The sequence below is a fragment of the Chanodichthys erythropterus genome, chromosome 23 (assembly GCF_024489055.1).
Source record: "Chanodichthys erythropterus isolate Z2021 chromosome 23, ASM2448905v1, whole genome shotgun sequence".
Lineage (NCBI taxonomy): Eukaryota > Metazoa > Chordata > Actinopteri > Cypriniformes > Xenocyprididae > Chanodichthys > Chanodichthys erythropterus.
The window spans coordinates 15,790,995-15,816,985 of record NC_090243.1 but is presented as its reverse complement, the minus strand read 5'-3'; the positions used below and the strand labels follow the sequence as shown (position 1 = coordinate 15,816,985).

The 25,991-nt window shown below is 33.9% G+C and overlaps 3 protein-coding genes across 7 annotated transcripts in view; all 3 read left to right on the top strand.

Moving 5' to 3' along the window:
* slc4a2b (solute carrier family 4 member 2b) overlaps positions 1 to 4,366 on the top strand; it is a 46,138-nt gene extending 41,772 nt beyond the window's left edge. For all 5 annotated transcript variants that reach the window (XM_067378672.1, XM_067378676.1, XM_067378673.1 and 2 more), the window contains 2 exons: positions 4 to 177; positions 2,127 to 4,366. In XM_067378672.1, coding sequence (XP_067234773.1) covers positions 4 to 177; positions 2,127 to 2,207 — 255 coding nt within the window. In that variant the 3' untranslated portion in view covers positions 2,208 to 4,366. The remainder of the gene's footprint in view (positions 1 to 3; positions 178 to 2,126) is intronic.
* Positions 4,367 to 14,222: 9,856 nt separating this feature from the next.
* Positions 14,223 to 17,845, top strand: si:ch1073-406l10.2 (uncharacterized protein LOC100536977 homolog). Its single transcript, XM_067377218.1, has 4 exons — positions 14,223 to 14,494; positions 15,936 to 16,046; positions 16,264 to 16,365; positions 17,256 to 17,845. The coding sequence occupies exons 1-4, from the start codon at positions 14,246 to 14,248 to the stop codon at positions 17,340 to 17,342; spliced, it is 549 nt and encodes a 182-aa protein (XP_067233319.1). The 5' UTR covers positions 14,223 to 14,245; the 3' UTR covers positions 17,343 to 17,845.
* A 2,187-nt stretch (positions 17,846 to 20,032) lies between these two features.
* On the top strand, positions 20,033 to 24,251 carry zgc:195173 (uncharacterized protein LOC792613 homolog). The gene is made up of 4 exons (XM_067377219.1): positions 20,033 to 20,376; positions 20,596 to 20,706; positions 22,925 to 23,026; positions 23,794 to 24,251. Exons 1-4 carry the CDS (start codon positions 20,182 to 20,184, stop codon positions 23,878 to 23,880), a joined length of 495 nt encoding a protein of 164 aa, XP_067233320.1. The 5' UTR covers positions 20,033 to 20,181; the 3' UTR covers positions 23,881 to 24,251.
* Positions 24,252 to 25,991: the final 1,740 nt, after the last annotated feature.

The window sequence follows — 25,991 nt, the reverse complement described above, 5'->3', positions numbered from 1 at the left end:
CAGGTGCGGACGCTGCGTATGCATCTGTTCACAGCGATACAGGTGGTCTGTCTGGCTGTCCTCTGGGCGGTCATGTCCACCGTGGCGTCGCTGGCTTTCCCGTTCGTTCTCATCATGACCGTCCCTGTCAAGATGTTTCTTCTGTCACGCATCTTTAGCGCTCGTGAAATGCAGTGTGTAAGTATCTTTGCGCACACAAACACATTTTTGCTTGCTTCTTAGCGATATACTATCGTTCAAAAGTTTGGGGTCAGTAAGATTTATTTTATTTTTTTTAAATAATTAATACTTATTGTGACAGTAATGACATTTATTTGTGTTACTAAAGATTTCTATTCCTTATAAATGCTGTTCTTTTGACCTTTCTAGTCATCAAAGATTTCTGAGAAACTTAAAAATATTAACTGTTTTCAACATTGATAATAAGAAATATGTCTTTAGCATATTAGAATGATTTCTGAAGGATCATGTGACACTGAAGACTGGAGTAATGATGCTGAAAATACAGCTTTGCATCACAAGAATAAATTACATTTTATAATATATTACTATAGAAAACAGTTATTTTAAATTGTTATAATATTTACAATATTACTGTTTTACTGGATATTTGATTAAATAAATGCAGCCTTGCATTTATTTAATCTTATTTTAAAATATAAAAAAAATAAAATGTATTTTTAAGTCAATTTGTACGGAAGAGGATTAGGGCCAAGCAATAATAAAAAAATAAAACCATCTTGAGATTAAAGTTGTTAAATTACGAGAAAAAACTTGTTAAATTTTGAGAAAAAAGTCGAGATAAAATGTTGAGAATAAAGTCATTAAATTACGAGAAAAAAGTCGTTAAATTATGAGAATGAGTTTATTCTCAACATTTTATCTCGACTTTTTTCTCAATTTAATGACATTTTTCTCATAATTGAACAAATTTGTTCTCGTAAATTAACGACTTTTTTCTCGTAATTTAATGACTTTATTCTCAATATTTTATCTTGACTTTTTTCTCAAAATTTAATGACTTTATTCTCAATATTTTATCTCGACTCTTTTCTCGAAATTTAACGACAATTTTCTCATAATTTAACAAATTTGTTCTCAAAATTTAATGAAATTTTTCTCGTAATTTAACTACTTTTTTCCCATAATTTAACAACTTTTTTCTCATAATTTAATGACTTTATTCTCAACATTTTATCTCGACTTTTTTCTCGAAATTTAACGACATTTTTCTCATAATTTAATTAATTTGTTCTCGTAATTTAATGACTTTTTTCTCAACATTTTATCTCGACTTTTTTCTCAAAATTTAACGACATTTTTCTCTTAATTGAACGGACTTTTTTCTCGTAATTTAATGACTTTATTCTCAACATTTTATTTTGACTTTTTTCTCGAAATTTAACAATTTTTTTTTCTCGTAATTTAACGAGTTTATTCTCAACATTTTATTTCGACTTTTTTCTCGAAATTTAACAACTTTAATCTCAGGATGGTTTTATTTTTTTGTATTATTGCTTGGCCCTAATCCTCTTCCGTAAATTGGAAACAGTGTTCACAACCCATTTTAAATCCTAAAATTTTATATTTCATTAAAAAATTATTTAATTTATTTTATTTTATTTTATATATTATTTTATTTTATTGAGAGAATTTGGTGACGTCTTAGAGATGGAGTGTTATTTTTTTCCCTTTGAAATAATGTGCAAAAAGCCATATAAAGGGATATTTCACCATAAATGAAAATTCTGTCATTAACTAACCCTTAAGTTGTTCCAAACCTGTATGAATTTCTTTCCTCTCCTGAGCACAAAGGAAAAAATTTGATGAATGTCGGAAACCAAACAGTTGATATATTTGACGTCTTTAGTATCATTTTTTTCTACATACTATGGAAGTCAATGGGGCTCATCAACTGTTTGGTTACCCATATTTTTCAAAATATCTTCTTTTGTGTTCAGCAGAATAAAGAAATTCATACAGGTTTGGAACAACTTGAGGGTGAGTAAATGATGCCAGAGTTTTCATTTTTGGGTCAACTATCCCTTTAAGAAAGTAGGTCATTTTCAAAATCATGTTTGACTAGTGCTGTTTTTTGACTTTTCTGTCTCTCTTCCCTTTCCCAGTTGGATGCTGATGATGCAGAGCCCACTTTTGACGAGAAGGAGGGACACGACGAATACACAGAGATGCACATGCCAGTCTGAGCCACGACCACAGCTGTCCATTTCTCACCTGTCTTCCTGTCAGTCAGGCTTTTGGCCAATAGGACAGTTGCTTATTTTAAATTTTGACAAACCAAATCGTGGTGAGAATATTATGTGGACCTGGTCTCCACCTGATATTTCCAGAGACTCATTTCATTTGAATTAGAAGGTTTGAGCTGCTATCACACCGTTTAGCCTTTACAAAGCGTATTTGTCGTCTATGAGGAAAACGAATGTACCGTATGGGGTTAACTGGACATTCCCAGCACCATTCAGGGCCCATGCAATATTTTATGTCGTTTTAAGTGTATATTCATGATCAAGAAAGATCGCCAAGACCCATTTCATCTTATACCACATGTACGTCTGTACTTTTAATAGTTTTTAATTGTGTGGCAGAACAATCACACAATCGACAGTATTTTTTTCCCTTCGTTGCCGTCCAATCACAACTTTTTTCATTTCTATACAGTCGATTTCTCTTTTATAATGCATGAAAGTCACAAAAAAAAAAAAAAAACTCTAGATGTGCAGTTGAAGTATATTTTATATTGACTGTTACATGAAGCAAATGACTCATTCAGAGCGAGTGAACTCGAGATGAATTTGGTGGAAAGTGATCTTGAGGGGTTTTCAGATGGATTCATTAGTGACCTAGTTTCTTAAAACCCATTTTAGAAAAAGAAGAGGAGCGTCTCTAAAGATGATCCCAAAGGTTCTGATTCAGTTTATTATGGTTCATTTGTAAGAACTAAACATGTTGACCAGAGGTGCATTTCCCAAAGCCAAATATGGTCGCAAGTTCCATCAGCACCAATGCAATTCAACGGAACTTGCGACCATATTTGGCTAACGATGCTTTTGGGAAATATACACCTGATAAAATGTCATTTCACACATAATAAGTCTTTCCACATACAATGTTGAATTAACACTAAAACAGAAGCCTGTTCTCTTGAACACCAGTTCTCAGCATATACACAGTATAGATTTTGATTTACTTACTAATTATTTATGCGTTTAACACGGGAACCGTATTATTTATTCACTTCCTCAGTTCATGAGGGATTTTGCCATAGAATTCCTGAATAATATCACTACTTTTTCCACATCATTCACTAATATTCCATTGCTTCACTTTTTGGATCCCTATAGTCAATTAGATGGTGAATCTGCACTAATAAGATTCGACTACTGCACGTATACTTTCACTTTTTTGTACGCACAAACGGGAATTAAATTAACACATTTAATTATTTGGTTGCGGTTAAATAATTGAGTTAAGCATATGTTTGTTATTTTAGTAGTATTTCACATTCATTTAGAACGTTCTGGCCTTTTTTTTTTTAATCTCTGGATTTGATCACACCATTGTGCTTTAAACAAGCTACAAAACAAGTGCTTTAGCTCATTTGAGCGCTATTTACATTCCAGATTGTGATTCCAGAATCGGATATATGTTAGGATCTATTAATGATAGGAGTTTATTATGTTAGTTTTATATCGCATTAGCTTATGTAATGAAATACGGAGAGTCAACTCGAAAATGAAATTGTGTAGAGGTTATTTTTATTCGACTAGGAATTGGTTAGACTCTTTGTCGTGATTGATTTGAGAATATTTTTATAAAATGTTGTCTCTGTCTTCTTTTAGTAAATCAGGACCTTCAGCGTGTTGTACTTTGTCACCATTGTTGATCTTTGACATTCCCTCTGCCCGTGTTCAGCGACCGGTTCCAGGTTTGCATCTAGACACGTTTTAGGCCTGCAGAACTCTGGGAAATCTGACGGTAGAGCAGCACTTTGAAGTTGTGTGTGAATGTGCTGCTACTGGATCTGTACTGTGTGGATTCTAGGCAGCACTTGTTTGTAGATGGTATTTATTATGGATGTTCATGAAGGTTAATGCTGGAACATTGCAGTCATTTCAAAGTCTGGTGATATTTGTTACAAAAGTATGGCAAAGGGAAGTGAGGGTCATTTAACATCTGTGGACATCTTTTTAATGCATTTTTGTTTTTATTGGATATTTGATTTTTAAATGTTCCATTGTACATAATGCAATATTTACAGTAAATTCCAAATATTGCAAATAAAGTTGATTTTTCTATTTAAATTTGCTATTTGTTTGTTTTTTATTTCAGTTTTTAAAATTGCTTTGGTTTACATTTCTTTATTTTTCTTCCACTCACAGCAAAAGAAATTCTCAGAGCACATTTGGTCCTTCTCTATATAGAAGCAGAGTTAAAGTTAATGAGATAACTAGTGATTTAGAGATTATTGAGCATTAGTGATGAATACCTGCTGTTAACAAGCAGAATCACTGAAGAAAAGAGAAACACAATAACTACAACTGACTTCAGCCACAGCCTTAGATGAAATCAACTTAAGATACTTCTCTCAAGATCTGATTAAACAATTCCACAAACAGAATTACCAGCTTCACTTATTAATAACCAGATTGACTTTATTTCTGTCATATGTCTACAGAGGTTCTTATTGAAAATAAACATAGGTTTAGATGTTGATGTTTTACTGGTCAGAAAATATAATTTATATACACCATCATATAAAAGCAGCTAATATCTGATCACTGTAAGGCACTGACCTCACTGATTTACAACATCATATGAGTTGTTGCAGAAAAAAATCATATGAAGCAATCACTGATCTCCATGATGATGGAATAGTTTTTTTTTTTTTTGACCAATAAAACAACATCTAAACCTCTGTTAATCCTCAATAAAGACTTCTGTAGATGTGTGAAAATAAAGTCTGGTTAGTAATAAGTGAAGCTGGTAATGCTGTTTGTGGAGTTGTTTAATTAGATTTTGAGATATTTAAAGGTGCCATTGAACGTTTTTTTTTACAAGATGTAATATAAGTCTAAGGTGTCCCCTGAATGTGTCGGTGAAGTTTCAGCTCAAAATACCCCATTAGGTTTTTTTTAATTCATTTTTTTAACTGCCTATTTTGGGGCATCATTAACTATGCACCCCTTTAACAGGTCGCGGCCCTTTTAAATGCTCGCTCCCCGCCCAAGGAGCTCGCGCTTGCCTTAAACAGTGCATAAACAGTTAAATAAAAACTTAAATAAAAAGTTTACGCTGTTAATATAACCCTCAAAATGCATCTTTACAAAGTGTTCGTCATGCATACTGCATGCATGCGTCAGATTATGTGAATATTGTATTTATTTGGATGTTCACATTTGATTCTGAATGAATTTGAGGCTGTGATCCGTGGCTAAAGGCTAATGCTACACTGCTGGAGAGATTTATAAAGAATGAAGCTGTGTTTATGGATTATACAGACTGCAAGTGTTTAAAGGTACAATATGTAAAATTTTTCCAGTAAAATATCCAAAAACCACTAGGCTAGTGTTATATATTTTGTCCAGCTGATTACTAACAATATCTCTAATGTTTTAAACTACTTGTAAATCTTGAGAAAATTCCCATTCTAAACCATGACACGGGGCAATGCCCATATGCCCATATGCCCTTCTCGACTTACGTTGCCCTTCCGAGGTGGAAAAAAATTTCACGTAGGCCTAGATAAAAAATAAAAAATTGCAAAGCCTCATTCACTTCCATATTCGGGCACCCGTCCGAAAGTGAAAGTCAGTAGGGGAAGGGCAAACTCTGTTTACTTGGCTGCAGCGCTGCACGCGACCGGCACCTGAGCTGAGCCTGCATGAGCGGCACTAGGAGATTGTCGCGGTTGTCGGGTGAGACGACTTAACATTGTCGGAAAGGTGAGTAAGGTTATAATCGTTAACGAAAACGAACGAAAACTAGGTGGGAAAAAACATCGTCGTTAACTGAAATAAAAATAAAAACGAGGCATTACAAAAAAACGATAACTAACCAAAACTGTAATGTGTGTTTGGCAAAACTAACTAAAATAAAATAAAATTATAGATTAAATGTCCTTAGTTTTCATCTTTGTCAATGTCTTTCATAGAGCAAACGTTCAGCTGCATTTCATTTCCCTGCGTCTCTCACTCACGCTTCTCTCTCACATACTCGCGCGCGCACAGCCCCACCCCTCCGTGCACACCGCGCCTCCATGAGAACGAGTGTTGGAAGCAAGTTCGCGAAAGGTTGGTATCTCGTGAAAACCTTTACACAATCACACATTAAAAAGTGGTATAAAAATATTTTTAATTCTGAATATAATTTTGTCAGTGTGTTAATGTCGACCCGAGAAGCGATTGCTAGTTAACTAGACGCAAGTTTGAGGTAAAATGCACTTGGGTTGGCGATGTCAAAACACTATTTAAGCTGTGATTCAAGTAAGGGGCCGTTGAATCATTAGAAAAATAATGCACACCTGAGGTGGTGATTCGGTCACGACTCGAAGCGGAGTCAATTATTCCGCTTATACCATATAGACCGTGTGTTTTTTTTAAGGTCAGAGCAACTGCCCCTCAAAATTCCTGTGCACGTCCCTGCTGTTTACCATCTGCCGCTGGTTCTGTCGACAAGGACAGCTCCCGTAAACTCATGACCGGAAAAGCGGAAGCGGCGCCGGCGACTGTGTCATAATAAAAGTCCCGCTGCTCGTGAGGCGTGTGTTGATCAATCGCTCCAGCTCCTCGTTCAGCTCCCGCAACACTCGGCCCTGCTCTGCTTCATACTACAGTAAAGTTAATAATCGTATCCACGAACATGAGTTCTTCCAGACTCCAATCTCTATTCTTTTGCACCGTCCATTGAGATGGAGACCACATGTCCCAAGTTTCCGCTCTAAAACTTGGCGTCATCTAACTACGCCTTTGTTTTGAATAGGCTTCTAGCGACCTCTAGCGGAAAAAAATATCACAAATTGTACCTCTAATAATGAAAATAGCAACGGCTCTTGTCTCCATGAATACAATAAGAAACGATGGTAACTTTAACCACATTTAACAGTACATTAGCAACATGCTAACGAAACGTTTAGAAAGACAGTTAACAAATATCACTAAAAATATCATGTAATCATGGATCATGTCAGTTATCGCTCCATCTGCCATTTTTCACTATTGTTCTTGCTTGCTTTCCTAGTCTGATGATTCAGCTGTGCACAGATCCAGACGTTCTGCCCTTGTCCAATGCTTGAACATGGGCTGGCATATGCAAATATTGGGGGCGTACACCCAACTGTTACATAACAGTCGTTATTATGTTGAGATTCGCCTGTTCTTCAGAGGTCTTTTAGACAAATGAGATTTATATAAGAAGAAGGAAACAATGGAGTTTGAGACTCACTGTATGTCATTTCCATGTACTGAACTCTTGTTATTCAACTATGCCAATATAAATTCAATTTTTAATTCTAGGGCTTATCTTCAGTTGATTTCATCAAAGGCTGTGGATGAAATCAGTTGTTGTTATTGTGTTTCTCTGTTCTTCAGTGATTCTGCTTGTTAGCAGCAGGTGTTCATCACTAATGCCTGATTACTTAATCATTTAATTATGTCATTTAACTTTAACTCTGCTTCAGTGTTATTTTAACACTATTTAGAGAGGGACCATATGTACTCTGAGCAGAGTTGATTTAACTCTGGGTATTTTGCTGTGCTGGAACTTGTGCAAGTAACCATACAAAGAGTACTGCAAAATCATCTAGAAGATTCTCCTGACAAAACATTAAGAAAACAATTTTACTTTAGTTTGTGGTCAGTAGGATTTGTTTTTGAAAGAAATTCATATTTTATTCAGCAAAGACGCTTTAGAATTGATCAAAGTTAATCAATAAATACATTTATAATGTTACAAAAGATTTTTTTTTTTCAAATAAATGCTGTTCTTTTCTACTTGTTCATCAGAGAATCCTGAAAAAAAAATGTATCCGCGTTTCCACAAAATATAAAATAATAACAAATATTTCTATGCAGCAAATCATATTAGAATGATTTCCAAAGGATCATATTAGAATGATTTCTGAAGGACCATGTGACACTGAAGACTGGAGTAATGATGCTGAAAGTTCAGCTTTGACGTCACGGGAATAAATTACATTTTAAAACATTTAATTATGCTTAAATATATGATTTGAGCAACAAAAAAGCTAATAAATTAATAATAGCTAATAGCTTTTTTCTTTTTTTTTTCTTATTGATGTGTATCATCTGATGCCTCTGACAAAAAGTTAATTTGTAAAACCATTTAACAGATACGAGTCAATGAACTTTTTTGCCATGGCCCAAAATGATTGTTGAGCTATGTGCAAATTGAATTGAATTATTATACTTATAAATATATTCTGGTTCTAGTGTGTGCTGTAATAAAAACAAATCCTCATTACTACAGCTGAATTTCAAGGCAATTAATAATTGTGGCACTGTTCGTCTTATTATTTAGTGCCTGACTTCTAGGCATCATGCCAGGGCTCCACATGAACAGTGACTGTTTTAGAGAATGTTTAACCTGTTTTTTGGGCAAGCAGACATTTGCAGGAGGAGTTGAAGTTCAGACTGGTTAAAGATGGCTCTGCTGCTGTTGGTCGTGTTGCTCACTGCTGGAGTCTCACTGAATGACGCAGAAGACTCCTTCAGAAAACTCCCAGATATCTACAAGAAAGGAGTGCAACTGGCTTTACATCAGATCAATAAGCATGATGACATACAGAACCATTTTCTCTTCTTTAAAGCTATTCATCAGGCAGAAATTAAGGTAACTGTATTCTTCTCTTTCTGATTTTATTCCCTTTTCAGGGAAAAAAAATTCTGAAACTACCTGCAATATCAGCAGTATGTTTAGGCTAATAGTAGGCTTTTTTGAGGTACTGAACAAGGTTCCATTGAGGAAAAATAACATGTTTTTCTAAGCCAAACACAATGGCATGTACATCTCCTGGGACCCCCCTAAAAAAAGAGGACAGAAATTTGACTAAATTTAGAGTTGGTGGAAAAGCCTGTCTGTTCTGTGGATGAATAAATCATCTCTCTGTAGGCAGGATTTGGTGTCACCTACATCTACCATAACTTTTATCTGAAAGCCACAACATGCCAAAGAGGAACTGAGAACGCTGATACAACCACATGTGCGTTCAGGAATGATCGGGTAAGTGTGACTTCTATTGTGTTCATTTAAAGCACATAAGCATTTCAGAAACCCATATGAAGATTTTCATTTCTTTTCACAGTTGTCTGTCGCTAACCAAGTCATTTTCTAAACACGTATTGAATCTAAATAAGGGGTGCTTTAAAGGACCATCTGTATTTTCTGTTACATGTTTCCGTCTCTAAATTAAAATACAGTTACATTATTAAGCAAATTAAGCCTCTTATGTCTCGAAAAAATTAATTTCATGTCATTCAGAGTAACCAATATAAAGAGAACAATTTGGATCAGGTCATGTTGTTAATATCCTGTGTCAAATTTGACAATATAAAGTGTCAAAAGGTCATTTGGTTTAACCGTCCAAAGGCTAATACAGCCATTTAATTTGTGATTAAAATATCTTAAAATGTAATAAATGTATATATTTTTTATTCTGGCATGATTTTATAACATCATATTTCAACATAGTGCAAAATGGTATTAAAATTATGTGTAAAACTCGTCGCTTTGTTAAAAGAATGTCCGAAAAAATAAATTTCATTGATGTCATTTGGAGTAACCGATATAAAGGGACCATTTTGGATCAAGCCATGTGGTCAATATCATGTGACATCATTCAGATACCTGCAAAGGACCACATGGTCATGAAACAAAGTAACTAACTCTCTTTTAACTATTTGAAAAATTAATGTTTTCACTCACTCATACGCATGTCCCGAAACATCAGGTCTATCGGTACAACCGCTATAAAACATGAAAAATGTTGTAATATTTTAAAAACTTGTACTAAATATAAAATCTTTGATTGTCCTTTTGCTAGCTAGCTAGATATCACCCGGTTAGCATTGTTTGAAAATATCGTCATTCGGTAAAACCGAAATTTTGGTTAAACCAAATGACTTTTTTTGGTGACAAATTTTGTCCATCTAGTAAAAAATGACAAAAGCAGTGTTAATTGATTATAAAAACCACATAATCTTATAAAACTTAATTATATCTCCATTGTGTTTGTTTACACTTTTAAAAAGCTCATTCGTCAGTGACTCATATATAAGAGACACTGCAGCACTCATATTAATTTCCTTAAACTTACTGACTCCATTTCCATATTCCTCCAGCCTCTCATTGACTGTGTGATCTGCTACAAGGCCTTTGCTGGAGAAATTGGTGGCAAAACTTACTTAAACTGCATGAATCGACAAGCTCTCTCAAAGGTATTCCCTCTTCATGTTCTTCATTTTGATAATTCATTTCATTACCTGGAAATACACTTAATCTTATCATAATTGCTAGAACACTGTCCAAATTGCAAATGTTTTTCCCAACATATTTAATACAATGTAAAAAAAACCAAAAAAACCTTGTGTATAGAAGTTGCCCTTGCTGTCAACATAAGCTTTGTCTGATTGTTTGAACACAAGGATATCAAGAGAGAGCGAGAGATTGGCTGTTACCAGGCGGGTTTTGGCAGTCTGACCCCAACTCCTGTGGCACACACTGGATCCTAGAGGAGCGTCCTCTGATATCCGATGTTCAGGAATCTGAAACGCAGCATGTTTTAGCATGTCTGCTCTGTTCCAAATCAACTTTTGCATCACATTTATCTGATTGCCAAGCACTAGATAGCATTGCATTGTTGTGGTCACATTTTCTACAGTAAATCAATACGGGATGTGTGTGACATAAGAACATTCAATGTTTTTCCTGTGAAAGATGTTTTTTTGTGCACAACAAAGCAGAGTTCTCTAAAACTCCCTTAACCACTTTTAAATGTTAATGAATGTCTTTATAAATAAATAAATAACACCAGTGCATATTCTACTATCCAATAAAGTGATTTTGTTTATCAGTGCATTAAAATGCTTTACAAATAACACCTTTCAGTATTTCTGTGATTATTTACCATATGGTGTTTTGTCTATTCTGTTGTTGTTGTTTTTTTATGCACTAAATGACTCTAATGATGTTTAGTACATCAGAACCTACATGTTTCAATTGCAGCATGTTATATTTTGTCACCGTTGTTTATCTTTGACATTCCCTCGGTTCCAGATTTGTGTGGTGTGTCTAAACGTGCAGAAGAGAAATTAAAAGCACAATATGTATGATTTTTAGATTAAAATATATATAAAAAAAAAACACTAGAACAATGTTGTATATTTTGTTAACTTGTGTATTTAAATTATCCCAAATGTTTTCAAGAAAGTTTAAATCCAGAGACCTAAGCCATTTTAACCAGGACACGGACCATGTCCGTGAGTCGCTTATCAATGACATCATACCCGCGTTACCCTCGACTTCCGGTTTTATTTTGTAGAAACCATGAAAACGCCAAAGACGCTTTAATATATGATGTGTTTTATTAAACAGGTGAGCAACTGTTTGGATACATTCATCGACAGAAAACTAATCATGTTATATAGCTCAACACAGTAAGTCTTATTGTTTGAATCTCGTTTTCTTGTTTTACCATGACTAACATCGATCTAGCTTACTGCAGAGCAAACGAAGAGTAGCACTTTAACAACTTTCAACAACTTTTCAGTGTGAATTCTATGGAAGCCCGTTTCCGCCACAAAAAAAAAAAAAAGTCACAAAAAAAAACGCCACAAAAAAAAAAAAACGCCACTAAAAAAAAAAAGATTAATTGCGATTTTTTTATCTCAGAATTCTGACTTTTTAACTCGCAATTGTGAGTTTGTATCTTACAATTGCGAGTTATAAAGTCAGAATTCTGAGATCGTAATTGCGTGATATAGTCAGAATTCTGAGATATAGGCAATTGTGAGTTATAAAGTCGGAATTCTGAGATATAAACTCGCAATTGTGAGTTATAAAGTCTGAATTCTGAGATATAAACTCGCAATTGTGAGTTATAAAGTCGGAATTCTGAGATATAAACTCGCAATTGCGAGTTATAAAGTCGGAATTCTGAGATATAAACTCGCAAATGCGTGATATAAAGTCAGAATTCTGAGATATAAACTCGCAATTGCATGATATAAAGTCGGAATTCTGAGATATAAACTCGTAATTGCGAGTTATAAAGTCGGAATTTTGAGATATAAACTCGCAATTGCGAGTTATAAAGTCGGAATTTTGAGATATAAACTCGCAATTGCGAGTTATAAAGTCGGAATTTTGAGATATAAACTCGCAATTGCGAGTTATAAAGTCGGAATTCTGAGATATAAACTCGCAAATGCGTGATATAAAGTCAGAATTCTGAGATATAAACTCGCAATTGCATGATATAAAGTCGGAATTCTGAGATATAAACTCGTAATTGCGAGTTATAAAGTCGGAATTTTGAGATATAAACTCGCAATTGCGAGTTATAAAGTCGGAATTTTGAGATATAAACTCGCAATTGCGAGTTATAAAGTCGGAATTTTGAGATATAAACTCGCAATTGCGAGTTATAAAGTCGGAATTTTGAGATATAAACTCGCAAATGCGTGATATAAAGTCGGAATTCTGAGATATAAACTCGCAATTGCGTGATATAAAGTCGGAATTTTGAGATATAAACTCGCAAATGCGTGATATAAAGTCGGAATTCTGAGATATAAACTCGCAAATGCGTGATATAAAGTCGGAATTCTGAGATATAAACTCGCAAATGCGTGATATAAAGTCGGAATTCTGAGATATAAACTCGCAAATGCGTGATATAAAGTCGGAATTCTGAGATATAAACTCGCAAATGCGTGATATAAAGTCGGAATTCTGAGATATAAACTCGCAAATGCGTGATATAAAGTCGGAATTCTGAGATATAAACTCGCAAATGCGTGATATAAAGTCAGAATTCTGAGATATAAACTCGCAAATGCGTGATATAAAGTCGGAATTCTGAGATATAAACTCGCAATTGCATGATATAAAGTCGGAATTTTGAGATATAAACTCGCAAATGCGTGATATAAAGTCGGAATTCTGAGATATAAACTCGCAAATGCGTGATATAAAGTCGGAATTCTGAGATATAAACTCGCAAATGCGTGATATAAAGTCAGAATTCTGAGATATAAACTCGCAAATGCGTGATATAAAGTCAGAATTCTGAGATATAAACTCGCAAATGCGTGATATAAAGTCGGAATTTTGAGATATAAACTCGCAAATGCGTGATATAAAGTCGGAATTCTGAGATATAAACTCGCAAATGCGTGATATAAAGTCAGAATTCTGAGATATAAACTCGCAAATGCGTGATATAAAGTCGGAATTTTGAGATATAAACTCGCAAATGCGTGATCTAAAGTCGGAATTCTGAGATATAAACTCGCAATTGCGAGTTATAAAGTCGGAATTCTGAGATATAAACTCGCAATTGCGAGTTATAAAGTCGGAATTTTGAGATATAAACTCGCAAATGCGTGATATAAAGTCGGAATTCTGAAATATAAACTCGCAATTCTGAGATATAAACTCGCAATTGCGAGTTATAAAGTAGGAATTTTGAGATATAAACTCGCAAATGCGTGATATAAAGTCGGAATTCTGAGATATAAACTCTCAATTGCGAGTTATAAAGTCAGAAGATATAAAGCCGCAATTAATCTTTATTTTATTATTTTTAGTGGCGTTTTTTTTTTTTTTTTTTTTTGTGGCGGAAACGGGCTTACATAGAATTCAGACCCTTTCGGTTCGGTTTTGAGCATGTGAAAATGTTGAGTATAAAAAAGTTTAAAGATTACTTTATGTATTTGTCAAAGAGAAGTGGTGACCATTCAGATCATTTCAAAATATGTATCATAATGTAATATTTCCAGCTAATTTGCGACACTCTAAACAACGCAGACTTTGTTACATTTGTTTATACACGTTTTTATTATTATTCGTCGTTATATACAAGAAACGAAACCTCGTTAGCAAATAAAAGCAAGTGAACAGGCCAAGCCAACTATTCATTTACCTCACTGACAGCCATTTTACACAGTGTTACCCAACAACGGCACAAAAACAAGGCAGACTTCCTGGAATGAGGCTGTTTTTCAGTGAGTGCAGCAGGAGATCGTGCTCAGACTGGTTGAAGATGCGTCTGCTCCCGTTTGCTCTGTTGCTCGCAGCTGGAGTCTTCCTGACCTCCGCTGAGGCTCAAAGCTCCTTCAGCAAACTCCCAGACACTTACAAGAAAGGAGTGGAGCTCGCTGTGCAAAATGTCAATGCTCACGAAGGCGTCCAGCAGCATTTTCTCTTCTTTAAAACCATTGATAAGTCGCAAATTGAGGTGAGACTTTGTCCCTTTGTTTCTTTCACTAACTGCCTTTTCCAAGACTTTTCAAAAAGTCAAAGTCTAAAATGTAATTTTACCTTATAAGCATTTTCTAAATTGTTGATTTTTTGGGGGGTATTTTGAATATATATATATTTATTTTGTAAATATTATATATATATACATATATATATATATATATATATATATATATATATATATATATATATATATATATATAATAATTACAAAATTTGTAAATAATAAATATTAATACAGTTAAAATAAATATTTCAATGTATAATAATGGTTATATTTTTAAATTTATTAATATTTATAATAGCTATACAAAATATTTTATAAATAATTTATATATATATATATATATATATATATATATATATATATATATATATATATATATATATATATATATATATATATATATATATATATATATATATATATATATATATATAATTTACAGTTTCTAAAATATTTATTTATATTTACCATGTATAAATTGTGGAAAATGTTTTTGTATCAATTTATTTCACATTTAGTCTGTCGGTTTAATTTTACTATCATAATTTTTGTTAATACTTTGAATTGGATTTTATTATTTTTTTGTTATATTTCTGTTCATATTATTTTAAAGTTTTAGTAATTTTGTTCTGTGTTTTTGTATTTTTTAATATGTCTATACTTTTTAATTTTAGTTTTTTTAGAACTTCAACTTGAACTAAACTAAAATGAGAAATGTCGGCAGGTAGCTAAAATAAAATAAGTTTTTATTTTATTTCAGTTAATGTATAAACTCGTAATTGCGTGATATAGTCAGAATTCTGAGATATAGGCAATTGTGTGATAAAAATTCTGAATTCTGAGATATAAACTCGCAAATGCGTGATATAAAGTCGGAATTCTGAGATATAAACTCGCAATTGCGTGATATAAAGTCGGAATTCTGAGATATAAACTCGCAATTGCGAGATATAAAGTCGGAATTCTGAGATATAAACTCGCAAATGCGTGATATAAAGTCGGAATTCTGAGATATAAACTCGCAATTGCGAGATATAAAGTCGGAATTCTGAGATATAAACTCGCAAATGCGTGATATAAAGTCGGAATTTTGAGATATAAACTCGCAAATGCGTGATATAAAATCGGAATTCTGGGATATAAACTCGCAATTGCGTGATATAAAGTCGGAATTCTGAGATATAAACTCGCAATTGCGAGTTATAAAGTCAGAAGATATAAAGTCGCAATTAATCTTTATTTTATTTTTTTTAGTGGCGTTTTTTTTTTTTTTGTGGCGGAAACAGGCTTCCATAGTTGTATGTTATGAAAATGTTTATGAAAATGTTTGTTTTTAGTTTTTTTATGCTTCTAGTTACCAATAATAACCCTGATCTTTGTTCTGCTTATTGGATGAATATAATTTTTATAGGCAGGGCATGATGTCACCTACATCTACCATAACTTTCATCTGAAAGCCACCAAATGCAAAAGAGGAACTGAGAACGCTGATACAACCACATGTGCGTTCAGGAATGATCGCGTAAGTGCGGTTTATAATGTGGAAAATAACACAACGTGATTTGCTCCACCTCTGAACATACCTGTATAATTAGTGAATAGAGCTTGAGGCTTTAGCATTGCACAAATCTACTGCGGTTATATTTACATAACATACATGCAATTCAGTAAGAACAATTTATTGTACCTTATGATGGAAATCATTTCTCAAAGTGGAATACAATTATTTATCCATACAGCCTCTGATTGACTGTGCCGTCTGCTATAAGACCTACGCTGGAGCCATTGAGACAGAACCCAAACCATATGTCAACTGTGTGCATAAACCCGCTCTCACTGAGGTGTGTCACATGCTTCATATTCATCATCATTTACTCACCCTCAAGTGTTCCAAAGCTGTATGAGTTTCTTTCTTCTAATGAAAACAAAAAAAGATATTTTAAAGAATGTTGGTAATCAAAGTTGAAGGTAGCCAATGACTTCCATAGAAGGAAAAAATAATACTATGGAAGTCAACTGTCAGGATACCAACATTCCTTAAAATATCTTCTTTTGTGTTCAACAGAAGAAAGAAACTCATACAGGTTTGGAACAACATGAGGGTGAGTAAATGATGTCAACATTTCATTTTTGGGTCAACTATTCCTTTAAGAACTGGTGACTGAAAGGTTCTTTGGGGAACCAAAATAATTCTTCCATGGGATTACTGCGAAAACCCCAAAACCAATGTTCAAATTAGTTTGGAACCATTTTTAACCTTTTTTTTTTTTTTTTTTTTTTTTTTGGAAGAGTATAGGGGTTCCAATGATGGGATAATTTTATGGATTTAGTTTTAAATAATTAATTTTAGTTTTAATTCATTTTCATTTTAATTCAATTTTATGGATTAAACATATTGTAAACATACTTATCACTTGAAAAAAAAAATGAAGTAACCCATTAAACATGAATGTATTATGCAATTATTTAAGGCATTTCTATTTAAATATAACTTTTTTTGGCATAAAAAAAGAGATGTAGAGTTCTTTATCTATTAACCTTTTTTCTAAGAGTTATTGGCCATAATATTTCATATAAAGAGAATTCAGGTGTTGCATAATCAACAGTAAGATTGCAATTTTGCTTTTACTCTAAATATAAATATATGCCAGAGCAGATTAGGAATGATCTTTGCTATGTTTTGCAATGATCAATACATGAACTAACACTATTTTATTGTTTTGAACCCAAGGACATGAAGAAGGAGAGAATAGAGTATTGTAATAAGATGTGTTACAGCAGTGGATCTCCCACCCTACTGGCAGTCGGATCTCAATGAACCGCTGGAGGCAGTCGGATGTACACGGTTTGAAGAACACAGCGTCAATGTTCTTAACTGTTTAAGATCAACAGTCTTATGTGCCAAATCAGCTCTTTTATCATGCATATTTGCTTCACAAGAACTAAAGTGATAGTAATTGTAACATTTTCCTGCTTTAATTTTCACAAGCAGGCATCACTGTAACCCTATCCCTAACTTTCCTTAATGTAAGGTTATACACAAACTTTTTAAAATGCGTACCTATAAATGGCTACATCTTGCATTGTAAGATATGATCATATAGTCTTTAAAGTGTTAGTTCACCCAAAAATAAAAATCCAGTCATATTAATTACTCACCCTCATGTCGTTCTACACCTGTAAGACCTTCATTCATCTTCAGAACACAAATTAAGATATTTTTGATGAAATCCGTTGGCTCATTGAGGCCTCCATTGACAGCAAGACAATTAACACTTTCAGATGCCCAGAAAGTTACTAAAGACATATTTAAAACAGTTCATGTGACTACAGTGGTTCAAGCTTAATGTTATGAAGTGATGAGAATACTTTTTGTGCACCAAAAAAAACAAAATAATAAAAATAACGAATTTATTCAACAATATCTAGTGATGGGTGATTTCAAAACGCTGCTTCATTAAGCTTCGAAGCTTTACGAATCTTTTGTTTCGAATCAGTGGTTCGGAGCATATCAAACTGCCAAAGTCACGTGATCTCAGTAAACGAGGCTTTGTTACATCATAAGTGTTTTGAAGTTTCAGTGGTTCACCACTGGGGGGCGTGACTTCGGCAGTTTGATACACGCTCTGAACCACTGATTCGAAACAAAACATTAGTAAAGCTTCAAAGCTTCATGAAGCAGTGTTCTGAAATTGCCCATCACTAGATATTGTTGAATAAAGTCGTAATTTGCTTTTTTTGGCGCACAAAAGTATTCTCGTCACTTCATAACATTAAAGTTGAACCACTGTAGTCACATGAACTGTTTTAAATATGTCTTTAGTAACTTTCTGGGCATCACTTGCAGTCAATGGAAGCTTCACTGAGCAATCGGATTTCATCAAAAATATCTTAATTTGTGTTCCGAAGATGAACGAAGGTGTAGAACGACATGAGGGTGAATTTTCATTTTTGGGTGAACTAACTCTTTAAAGGTAGAAGCATATGTAAATATTAAAATGTATTAGTTACAAGCATTTAAAATAACATACAAATGAGCGAATTATAAGGCATTACAATTGCATTTCAGTATATATACCTTTATATGCCTTATTTTTTTTACATTATTCAATGTTTTAGTGTCTCAAATGCACTAACATTAAAAAAGGTAACACACTTTGCAATAAGGTGTCATTTGTTAACTACATTACACTATGTACACTTTTTTTTTGTCAATACATCATCAATCCTTCTTCCCAAATGTGTTTTTGTCTAACCCCGATTCACTGCTAAGTGTATTATAAATGTTAATATTTTAGACCAGTCAGGATGGTTTTCACAGGAAATCACGCGCATACATCACTCGCCCTTGTGTGTCTCGTCATATCAGTAAATAGAGAAAAGTAGCTCCGGCTACTTTGACGTGTGTCTGGTGTGGGTGTGGAAGTGGAATAGGCGAGAAATGTTGACATGAAGGAGCTAAATCTCAAACCTCTGGGGAATCACCCATTTTAAACAAACGCCAAACAGAGGAGAGTCTGCTGGCAAAAAGAGAAGAGACAGAGCTCGTAATAAAACAAGAACCAACATAGGTTTGGCTTTTAGTAGATGGCGATAATTGAGGGATTTGAAATGTTGTAAAAGGAACACGGAGATGGTGTTTTTATTACTCAACTGGTCAGTAAGGTATTTTATTGAACAGATAAATTGCCATCTGTAGTAGTAGTTCATAAAGCATTATCTGTTGTGAAGGCTCATATTCATCCGCACAGTCACGCAGAGCCGAAGCACAACCAAAACAATGTTCTTCCGCAAAATGCATGCAGTTTTGTTTTTTAACCGCTAGAGGGCCAAAAGTTACATAGTGTACCTTTATCATGAACTAATGATAAACAATACTTCTACAGCATTTATAGTTAACTTTTTAACATCAACAAAAATGAATGAATGTTATATATTTATATTACTCATAGTTAACTAATGTTAACAAATAGGACTTTATTGTAAAGCAACACCATTAAAAATGACAATTTTTTTTAACATTTGTCTTAAATAAAACGTTGAGCTATACATTTCTAATTGTTTTTTGTTTGTTTGCTTTGGGGTTGTTGTTTTTTCAAAATAATAATAATATACATTTATATTCAAATGAACTGAAACTAAAGAAAGTTCACTTGATTTATTATATCTTTGTAACTGCATAGATGAATACCAATAAATATTATGAATAAACATTTCAAGTGAAATCTCTTCTGTTGAGACCATTCTTTCCCCTTTAGTTCATCATTATCTGGTTCAAACCGGCTCTGTTTACAGTTCACTGACTTGTATTTGGATTAGAATTGGCATGAAACTCATGATGACAGTTTGTTAAAAAAAGTGTGACCTACATATAGTATTCTCTCTCTCTCGCCATCTAATTCAACCAAAATCCCTAGTTTTTAGTGTCTGTTCTCCACTGGATGGCAGTCCTCTCTCAGATGGCATGATTTCACATTCCCTCTGTATGTGAAAGCAAAATCACAGAGACAAAAAGAAAGAGGACTCACCCCACAAAAACATCCCTTTATTGCCCAATCTCTCCCTCTCTTCCCTCCCTCCCTCGTGTTCTGTGAAGTTTTCCTTTCTGTATAACCGAAAGATAAGCACATCTGAGGGATTTTCTGGATTGTGTAAAGATGGCTGTGTTTCTTCTCCTCGTCCTTGTCAGCGCTGGAGTCTTTCTGGACACATTGGAGGCACAGGAGGATCTCAACAAACTTTCAGGAAATTACAGGAAAGGTGTTGAACTGGCCGTGGAACAAATCAACTCGCACCAGAGTATCAAAAGCGTTTTTCTTTTCTTCAAGAGTCTGGACAAATCTGACCTTGATGTAAGTATCTTTATTTGAAAAGAGCAAATGACTAAAGTGAATTATAAAGACACTTTAGAATGGGTTTCATTTGTTGACATTAGTGAATTATTAACTAACATGAGCTCAGTGAGCACTGTATTTCTTAAAACATTCATTAATCTTTGTCAATGTTAGTTTATATAAATAGAGTTGTTCATTGTTTGAAGCTATGATATTCAATAAGCTGATTTATTCTAGGGTGGGTTTGGTGTGAATTATCTCTACCATCGCTTCTACCTTAAAGCCACCAGATGCCCTAAAGGAACTGAGAATGCAAACCCGACAAAATGTGCTTTCAGAAATGACAGAGTAAGTTTTCTACAGAATTTCATAGCTTGAAATGCACTTCACGTGATTATATTGGTTTATATTGTTCTTTTAAAAATGGATGAAGCTAAAACCCAGCTAACAAATGTATGTTCTAAAAGCGTTGTGGGAACAGTGATTTGCAATGTTTCTAAAACGTTAAAATGTCCAGTTTTCTTGTCATGATAGAATGTTATTTAAAAGCTTTATTTATACTATAACAATGTAACACTGTTTAAACGTTTGTTTGTAATATTCCAAGAACTTTAACATTCAGCAAATATCAATAACATCATAAGGACGTTTTGAGAATGTATTTTGCGGAAGAACATTGTTTTGGTTGAGCTTCGGCTCTGCGTGACTGTGCGGATGAATATGATAAAGCTTTCACAATAGATAAAGATTTTCGATTAACTCTGTTAGAGAGCTACAGATGGCAATTTATCTGTTCAATAAAATACCGTACTCACCTGTTGAGTAATAAAAACACCATCTCCGTATTCCTTTTACAACATTTGAAATCCCTCAGTTCTTGCCATTTCTAAAAAGTCAAGCATATGTTGGTTCTTGTTTTATTACAAGCTCTGTCTCGTTCTCTTTTTGCCAGCAAACTCTCCTCTGTTTGGCGTTTGTTTAAAATGGGTGATTCCCTGGAGGTTTGAGATTTAGCTGCTCCATGTCAACCTTTCTAGCTCATTGTGACAATGAACCTATGCCACTCCCACACCAGACGCACGTCAAAGTTGGTGTGGTGAGAAATTGAGTCCCCCCAGGAATCGGGTCTCCTTTACAAGCTTGCCAGGTTTTCACAGCAAAATCGCCCAATTGCTTGCCTGGCAAGTCCAGAATGATATATCTTCTTCAAGATATTTCTTGTAGAAGATATGGTCAGTCTGGTCAGTCCGCCCTCCGTCGCGATTCGAGTCAACTCCAAACCGTACCGTGCAATCAGATTCATTTATTTCAGTGACGCAAACAGCGGTGAAACAGTGCGGTGAAAGTCCCTTCAATATCAACAAAGATTGCGCACCGGAGACCCAAGAGTTTGTTCTATTCAGCAGTGAATTCAGTTTTAAATGACCAAAAACACATTAATTATTTACTTTTCGCTGTTGACTCTCTTGTCGCTTTGCTAACATCATATCCGCCCTTCTCTGATTGGTTTACTCCGCTCCCAGAATAATAAGATTTGGCAACACTGCTCCTTTAGGACCCCGAGTGATGCCATTGGTTCAATGGACTTTAGTATTTTTAGCACCTGATTATAATTCCTGCAAAATCAGGTTATGATTTATAAAGTTTAAAATGCATTTTAATGACCATAAATGTCTTTTAAAGTACATGGTTCATAGTATATGACTGAAGCTATAGGTTGTGAAATTAAGCATTTCTCGTCCTTACTGTTTTTTTAAAGGTTTTTTTTTTAAGTTGGCTTAAGTACTAGCATAGCATCTACCTGATTAGCCTGCAAGCTTAGCTATTAGGTATGTTTTTTGCTTCCAATATAGTTCCCAGTTACATGTTTCAGATTAATTATGTTTTTGTGTACTTTGCATGACAATTAATTTATTAAAAAATGTATAATATTAATATTATATACTTTATCACATTGCTATTATTGTGTAAAGTTATTTTTTAGGCATGGTTGTGTTTCCAGTGTTTTATTATGCAATACATAGGCATTCATTTTATATTTCAAGCATGTTGTTATAATAATGTAATAAACATCATACATACAATAATGAAATAGGTTATAATTAATCAAGACATCACAATAAAAACTTTTGATCAGGTATTACTGCCTGGGTCCTAAAGGAGACCTGGGGGGGACTCGATTTTTCATTTTCTATGTATGGATATGACAAGACGTGCAAGTGAGTGATGTATGTAAATAAACAAATTATAGTAGGCTTACCGTAGTGAATCAGTGTAAAAACACGTTTTGTAAAAAGGATTGATGATGTATTGACTAAAAATAAATTTTGTTAATTCTGAACAAACAAAGTTACATAGCCTACCTTTAAAGAACGTTTAACATGTACATAACCTTTAAAAATGTTACTGAAAGTCATGGGAATGTTCCTTGTTAGCTGGGAATGCACTGAAATGATTTCTACTCAAGTTGTTTTCTAATTTAACCCATCTTAACAGTCTTAAATTGAGCTTAAATGTGTTGACATGAATGTGATTGATCACGTGTTCCTCAATTGTCTGTTTGTAGCCTCTGATTGACTGTGGAATCTGCTATAAGACCTTCCATGGAGAGATCCAGAGTGAACCGAAGCCTTACGTGCACTGCATTCACAAACCACAGCTCACACAGGTCATTCATCCCACAAACATTTGTTCCCAAATGAACACTGTAAACAAGCTGTGAACTGTTGGACTTGATACATTATCATGTTGTGGTGTTTTTCACAGTGAACATTTGAACAAGAGCTTTTCTATCTCAAACTAAATATATTGATTTTTTTTTTTTTTTATGATTTCAGGACAGTTTTGTTATATTATGAAAGCAAAGAATAGAAACTGAAATCAGGTACATTTGATAAAACAGAGAAAGATCTGCATTATGCAACCCAGTTATTACAGTTAACCAAACCTAAAACCAAAACCAAAAGTTGAAAAAAAAAAACCCCTGAAAATTATATTATTTCTGCTAGTTTTAACGTTTCTATGAAAAACTGATAAAAAGGAGAAAAACACAAACAATATTACTAAATCTAATCTTTAACTAAAAATAAAGAAAATATTTCATATTTAAAAAAAAAACACACAATATAAAAAACAAATCAATCAATTTATAGTATGTCAGTAATACTAAAATAACATTGGAATGCAATTTCCAGGAAATCACGAAATCACCTGAAAATTCAAATTCACTTTCATTTAGAAAAAAGAAAACTTTATAGTTTTACTGTTTGTTTGTTGTGCCCTGATTTCACTCTGTCTTCTGTGCTTTCATATAGGATTATAATAAAACTGTACTGAAATTGTTTAAAAAAAAAAAAAAAAACTTAGAGGATGTGTGTATATGTTTGGTCTCAAACTCTTGAAATAATTGAAAATGAATTGTTATTCTCTTTTCAGGAGTTGTTGAAAACGAGAGTTGAACACTGCAAACAAATGAGCTACGCTAACGGATCTCCATCTCTCCTGGCAGCGAGAAAGCCATAGAGGAGGAAACATATCACATATTTTTAATATCACTTTTTATTAATAATTTTACGCGTTCAGTAACAATACAGAACAACTTAGCACTGTTTTTTCATTATAGGAAATAGAATACATTCTTCACTTCTCTGTGCATCTAAAATTAGTGTCAGTGGATGTTATGAATGATGCTGTTTGTTTAGGTTCATTTGTTCGTAAAAACATCAGAATTCTTAAGTATAAATTGTGGATATGATTTTATTACAGTACGCAAGGTTACTTTGGGTTGATTTTTTTTTCTTCTATCATTCATTTAAAATTCATAGTGACCACATGGTACATTGAAAATGGCATATTTTGTGCTCTATTTCTAATAAAGAAATATTTTTCAGCTATACATGGCTAATGATTGTTGTTTTGTAGGAAGCAACAGATTTCAAAGTCAATTACTTACAAATAATTAATTTTTTTCTTTTCCTGGAAGTTTTGAAAATAGATCTTTTACTCTCGTGGCAATAATGGTGTCTGTTGAGGACTAAACATCAAACCTATCACACTTTAATATCACTTTATTTTAATAATTTTTATGTAATCAGTAATAGGCATCGGTCACAATACAGAAAAACTTTGCACTGTTTATGGTAATGAGAAATAGAAAACATTCTTCAGTTCTCTGTGCATCTAAAATTACTGCAGTCGATATTGTGCACTTGTTGTCAATCATGTTTAGTTTCTTTCATTCATAAAAACACAATCAGAATTGCTATTTTAAAAGTTCCTAATTTTGTTTTGGAGGTCTGCTACAATAGGTTTACATGCATCAAAAACTGTGTCTGAAACAGTTCAATAAAGGATTTATTTCCAAGAGCCATACTCTGCTTTGATTGGTCAGATGGCCCAGTCTGTTGTGATTGGTCAACAGCTTACAGTGCATGTCAGAAATGAAACGCCCATTGCCATATCTGATTTTCAGCTCCAGATCTTCCTCAGCGCTTGATACACAGTTATACAAACCATAACAATGCCGTAAGTTTGGTTTTACCAAGCTGTATCTGTATCTTTGTATCAAGCCAGAGTCTTCATTCTTTGGAAATGCGTGACCTCAGCTACAAATACAGTGTTTGAGGGTGGAGCAAAGTAGAGATTGTTCACAGGCAGCCAATGAAGACCCTATGCAAATTTGTAACAAATCTAAGCAGGTTCATGCAGGAAGTAAGACTGGAATTACTGACGACTCGTTTCAGGCAGTTCAGAATCAGTTCTTTCTTTTGCGAGACGATAACATTTATTGCGCATTTTAATCTTTGCAGACATTTTTAACATTCACAAACAGCTATATTACACACTACATGAAAGGTAATATCTGAAAAAGCATAATAGGGGCACTTAAAATTGTATGAAACTTTTCTGCAAAACCAGTCTGATCTAGAACAACTGTAACGTTGTCATGTACAAGCAGTCTCAGGGCCACAAATTCTTTATAAGACGTCAGTGGCCTGGAGCAAGACGATGCCTTCAAACTGAACTCAGCATCAATGCAGTTCTTGTTTGAATAAAACCAAGTAAGACACATGAAATGTTGGGTCCTCATGTTAATACTATCCCAAGCTCATGATTATACCAATAAATGAGCAATGTTTTCTTAAAAGAAGCAGAAAAACATTGAAACTCACTGCAGCAACCGCAGTTGAAGCCAGTACCAAATTATGGCTTTATTCAGTGTCTTCCAGCACTCCAGTAATGTTAATGAGAGGAGACTGCTTTGACCCTAAAGTACTTTGACAGCTCAGATCAACATTTATGAAATGTAACGATAATGAGTGCAATTTTTAGTAAGGCATTTGTTTAGCCCTTGGCTGAACCGTTGCTCTTTTGTAACCATGTTCTGGCATCATGCAGGGTTTGTCTCTCTTTAGTGTCATTCTGTGCGCTAGATGCCTGTTTAGAAACTAGTTTTGTGTATATACATATGCATCTTTATTGGGCACATTTGGGAAATTTGGTGTTTCCATTGATTTATATAAGGAAATGTAACATTACAATGAATTAAACATAGACTAAGTAATTAGCTACAACATTCAATGATCAGAACCCTGGACAGCACCTTTCTGCAAACCTGTGTGACACTGCCTGTT

Excerpts from the sequence above, each read along its gene's own strand:
- zgc:195173 (XM_067377219.1), top strand. The coding sequence starts at position 20,182 with ATGGCTGTGTTTCTTCTCCTCGTCCTTGTCAGCGCTGGAGTCTTTCTG. Across the intron at positions 20,377-20,595 it reads TGGACAAATCTGACCTTGAT|GGTGGGTTTGGTGTGAATTA; the intron begins GTAAGTATCTTT and ends GATTTATTCTAG. Across the intron at positions 23,027-23,793 it reads ACAAACCACAGCTCACACAG|GAGTTGTTGAAAACGAGAGT; the intron begins GTCATTCATCCC and ends TTCTCTTTTCAG.
- si:ch1073-406l10.2 (XM_067377218.1), top strand. The coding sequence starts at position 14,246 with ATGAGGCTGTTTTTCAGTGAGTGCAGCAGGAGATCGTGCTCAGACTGG. Across the intron at positions 16,047-16,263 it reads GTGCGTTCAGGAATGATCGC|CCTCTGATTGACTGTGCCGT; the intron begins GTAAGTGCGGTT and ends TTATCCATACAG. Across the intron at positions 16,366-17,255 it reads ATAAACCCGCTCTCACTGAG|GACATGAAGAAGGAGAGAAT; the intron begins GTGTGTCACATG and ends TTTGAACCCAAG.